This window comes from Pediculus humanus, genomic scaffold (assembly GCF_000006295.1).
Source record: "Pediculus humanus corporis 1103172108315 genomic scaffold, whole genome shotgun sequence".
NCBI classification, from domain to species: domain Eukaryota; kingdom Metazoa; phylum Arthropoda; class Insecta; order Psocodea; family Pediculidae; genus Pediculus; species Pediculus humanus.
The window spans coordinates 1,319,318-1,324,508 of NW_002987884.1; the positions used below are offsets into that span (position 1 = coordinate 1,319,318).

Consider the following 5,191-nt stretch of genomic DNA (forward strand, 5'->3'; position numbering starts at 1 on the left):
ATTAAGAATGGTGAAAGTGAAATTATGTTTTGTTTTATTTTTCGAATTCCGCATTTTTCATTTTTTTACCCTTAAAATTAACAAACTGTGATAAAATATTTGCCCGTAATAACATTCGAGTTTTTTAATATTGATTATTTAAAAGAAAATTCGATTTTTTTTAAAAACTATAAAAGTCGACTTAAATTGCAAATACTAATTTTTTTTTTTTTTTTTTTTTTTCAAAACAATTAATTATTATTATTATTCGGAGGTTCAAACAACATTTTTTAACTCCACCCATTGACCTAAAATTATTTTAAAAATCTGATTTAAAAAGAAAACACGCGTCTGATTTGCATTTTCTTTTCTCGGTTCATATATTTTATTGTGGAAAACAACGTAATTAAATTCAAAAAAAAAAAAAAAAAAAAAAGAAATTCATTGAATTTTAAATTTATTTGAAGTCAAAAAAATTAAGGGTTTGAAAGGGATTTCCCCCCCTCTCCCCTGCCCCCCTCTCCTCTAATTAAGCGGTTATACCCTCTTAACCTTTTTTAATTTTTATTTTCGATACAAAAATAAACTATTGCCACGATTACGGTTAACTAACTCACGACGAAATAATTTAGAAAAAATATTAAAAAAATCATGCATTTCATTAAATTCTTCGAGCTAGTAAATATTTTTAAATAAATTAATTATTAAAAATTACATTAAATTATTTATTAATGATTTATTTTTATAATCAAATGAATTTATAATTAATAAATTTTTTTCTTTTAACCCAGACATTTTAATTTGCAAAAAAAAAAAATGTTTTATTAAACAGTTAATGAAATATTTTTACTGATATTAATAATAAAAATTTTAATAAAATGAACTTTAATAAAAAAAAAAATTTATTTTAAATATTAATTTATTAATTTTTTTAAAAAATATTATTATTTATTAATGAATACTTTTTTATTAAACTTTTCGAATATAATTCTTTTTCGCAGAATAAGAAAATTATGACTGAATGTTAATAATGAAATTTATAATTTTTAAATCAATACATTATAAAATATTGTATCAAGTAGTATGTAAGCAAATATTGTCGATGTTAATTTTAATAGTTTTTTAGTTTTCGACAATTTTATAATAATTTTGATTGTGATTTTTATTAAATAATTTATTTCGAGTTACGATAAATTACAATTTATAATTTGTATGATTTTTTTCAATTAATTTCTAATTAGTCAATAAATCCTTGTCAAAATATAACATAATGTAAAGAAATAAATTAATAATTGTGCATAATAAGAATGCTTTTTCTTTTTTAATGAGAAAACTTTCGATTATTAAAAAACAAATTATGGTATATTAGTAATTTCATTTATACAAATACCTGCCACATTATATGTCATGCAGTTGTGCATTGAAAACCTTTATGAGAATCTCAATATAACATTTTAATATTAATTTTTAATTTTTGAAATGCATACAACGATAAATAAAATTTATGCAAGTAAAAAAATTATAAATAATGATAAATTCGAATGTTATCTGATGAAATCAATTAAAAAATGCCAAAAACGAAAAAAATCATTTATGTAAATGTTGAAAAAGTAACTTAAAATCCACACGATGTACAATCAAAATGATTATTTTTGTGACTTACATTAAAAACAAACTTGTCTCAAATACATAAAGAAAAAAGTAGGCATCGAATTGATATTAAAATCATACCTGTTGTTAATTTGGCCTAATTATATTTCCATTAAAAACCGTTACTACACAAAACCGACAGAGGTAATACTACGAAAATTAGTACGAAATAATTTTATTTTGAAGGTTAAATAACACTAATACAAAATGACACTAAATTAAATAAGGATTTATATAAACGGGACGTTTATTTCTACAAAAATAATACTAAATGTAATACAATTAAAAGTAATAAATAACTCAGAATACATAAAAACACGAGTTTAGTTACATTATTCACAGAACTTCACCGAACGCCATTTGTACTAATTAATAAAAATCAAAAAAGCATCTTAATGAGTTATTATTTTTTCAAAAAATTTTTAATAAATTACATTTTTTCTAAGTATTAATATTTATGTAATGTTAAACTGTATTTTAATATTGAAAAGTGATTAGTTAAAAATCAAAAATTCAAAAATTATGCTTAAAAAGAATAATGAAAGTTTCCGTTTCCGATTACTCGACTGTTCATTCACCGTGCACCGGCCATGTCAATCTAAGACTGCGTACCCTTGTAGTTTTAGTTGGTAGTTTACAGTAAATTATGGCGTTTGCTTATTATACCCGAAATTTAATTTTGCGAGGAGTCTGCTGTGTTTATTTTTTTGCATTTTTATCCTTTTATCTTCAAATACCTGGTAAGTTATCTATAAAAAGCATGTCGAGTAAACTGTGAGCGTTAACTTATTTAAATTATTTCTTTTGAATGATTTACTTAATATATTGTTAACTTTCTACTTTATCGGCTTCGATAATTAATTAGACATTATAATTACTTAAAACCAATTAAATACACAATATACATATCGTATTTGAAGCTATCGGCTTTTTCTTCTGAGCCCTCCTCTTCTTCATAGCAAGAAGCTACAACATGCTTAAGCCTGGTTTCAAATGCCATTAAATTCTCTAATTTATCACACAAAGTATATTTTAATACTTTTCTCTTTTTTAAAATTTTGAGTTTTTTTTTCATTTGTTGTTTTTTTTTTTTAGGTTTATATGGAAACAATGGAATTTTACCGGCAAGAAGTCAACTAGAAGATTTAAGTTCACGAACTTTGGCAGAAAAATTTCATAAAAAGCCCACACTCTTATGGCTGGCCCCATTTTTAGGTTTAAACACTGAATACATGATGGATGTGCTTTCTTTGCTTGGAATAGTGTTATCTTTTGTTGGTTTCCTTTCTGTTAAGTTCAATATTGCACCCACCTTCATTTCTTTATGGTCATTTTATTATTCATTATATCAAGTTGGGCAAACATTTATGTGGTTTCAATGGTAATTAAGGTTACAAAAAAAAAAGTAATTTAATTTAATTTTTGTATTTGTTTTTGTAATTTAATATTCAATTTCATTTTTAGGGACATATTATTGTTAGAAGTAGGCTTTCTCTCAATATTTGTGGCTCCGTTTCTACATAATTCTCACAATAAAAAATGGATTTATACTCCAGCTGACAATGTTACTTTTTTCTTGGTTAAATGGTTGCTCTTCAGATTCATGTTTTCATCAGGAATTGTTAAACTTCAGAGTAATTGTCCAACTTGGTGGGGTCTCACTGGTAAGTATAGTCAATTATAATTAATAAAAATTAAATTTTTAAATTTTGTGACTGAATTGAAATATAATTTTTTTATTTCAGCTTTAAATGTTCACTTTGAATCTCAACCACTACCACATTTTGTTTCTTGGTATATGCATCACACTCCGAATTGGTTTTTAAAATTGGGAACTGTTTTCACTCTCATTGTCGAGCAACTAATGCCATTTTTGTTTTTTTTCCCTCTTCGTTCAGTGAGACAAATGGGATTTTTCTTTCAAGTGTTCCTTCAACTTATGATAATATTCACGGGAAATTATAATTTTTTCAATTTATTGACCATAGTGCTTTGTTTCTCTCTTTTAGATGATAGATTCTTTTATCCTTCTAAAAAGAGTAACTTTTTTAAATTTTACTTTTATTTTAATATTTAAAAAAAATGGTAGCCATTTAATAATTCTTTTTTTTTTTTTTTTTAGAGAAACCAACTTTTACTCAAAGATTCTTTTCTTTAACACTTAATATATTGGTTCATGGTTTTCTTTTGTACATTGCAAATGTTTATTATTCTGTACGATTGAATTCGAAATGGACGATTGATTCAGAAATAACATTTACAAAAGCTGAATTTGATCAATTTGTTGCAAAAGCAGTACCAGCTGGGATTTATATTGGAGGTGTTTCATTATTAATCGTTTCCATTAAGGCTTTGTATCTATCATTCAGAGTTCGTGGATCAAAGGTGAAAACTCTATTAGTAACATTAATATATATAGCTGCTGCAATTTTTCTTTTTGGAATTTCTCTGGTACGTTTTTTAACGATAGAATAAATTTTTAAAATTATTAATGCAATCAATTCCATGATATTTTATTTTCATTTTATTCATTTCAGGTACCATATTCGGTTCTTCACAAATCCTCCAATTCTACAATAATTCCTTCATTGAAAAGAACTTATCATCGTCTTGAACATTTACAAATTGTCAATTCTTATGGATTATTTCGTCGCATGACCGGTGTCGGTGGAAGGCCGGAAGTTATAATCGAAGGTGCAAACGATCTTAAAGGCCCTTGGTACGAGTATAATTTTAAATACAAACCTGGAAATGTAAACTCCTCATTACCTATTGTTGGTAAGTTGAAAAAAATTTTTGTTTTCCAGTTAGTTACAAATATTGTTCACTTTAATTTCTCCGATTTTATTTCTTTTTAGCTCCATACCAACCAAGAGTTGACTGGCAAATGTGGTTTGCTGCTTTGGGGACGTATCATCAGAACCCTTGGCTTATGTCTACGGTTTACAGACTTTTAGAGGGTGAAAAAACAGTCTTGCAACTTTTAGACATGAATAAATTGCCATTTTCCAAACCACCCAAGTATATTAAAGGTAGTTTGTATCTTTATCATTACACTCCTTGGAGCCAAAGGTGAGTTTTCAGTAATAATAAAACAAAAAAAAAAAAGACAAAGGGAGAAAGAAACATGCAATTGTATTTGATAAAAACCTTTGATATTTTTTAGAAAACAACCCATGTGGTGGAAACGTGAAAACGTGGGAGAATATTTTCCAATATTTTCAAAGGACCAATCATCGTTAATTGATTACCTTAAAACTTATAAAATATTGCAAAGCAAACAAGCAAAAGCAGCCGATGACAAACTGGTTTGTAATTGGATAACGATTGTTCTAGATGGTCTAAGAAATAGTGTTGGACGTGTCGATGGTGTTTTGCTCTCTTGGTCCGTGATTTCCGCATATACAATTTTATGCATAACTTCTATTTTCACTCATAAGTCAACCAATACAAAGGAAAAAGCTTAAATTTTGATATTTTTAATAAAAAAATAATAATAACATACATTTTGTTTAATAAAAAAAAAAGAAAAAATTTTTTAACACAGACTGAATAAAAAAAA

The 5,191-nt window shown here is 25.8% G+C and overlaps 1 protein-coding gene across 1 annotated transcript; it reads left to right on the top strand.

Moving 5' to 3' along the window:
* Window positions 1-2,275: 2,275 nt before the first annotated feature.
* On the top strand, window positions 2,276-4,974 carry Phum_PHUM597490 (uncharacterized protein; the record flags this gene model as incomplete). Its single annotated transcript, XM_002432655.1, has 9 exons — window positions 2,276-2,369; window positions 2,725-3,010; window positions 3,094-3,293; window positions 3,375-3,668; window positions 3,752-4,080; window positions 4,167-4,407; window positions 4,488-4,701; window positions 4,796-4,937; window positions 4,966-4,974. The coding sequence occupies 9 exons, from the start codon at window positions 2,276-2,278 to the stop codon at window positions 4,972-4,974; spliced, it is 1,809 nt and encodes a 602-aa protein (XP_002432700.1).
* Window positions 4,975-5,191: the final 217 nt, after the last annotated feature.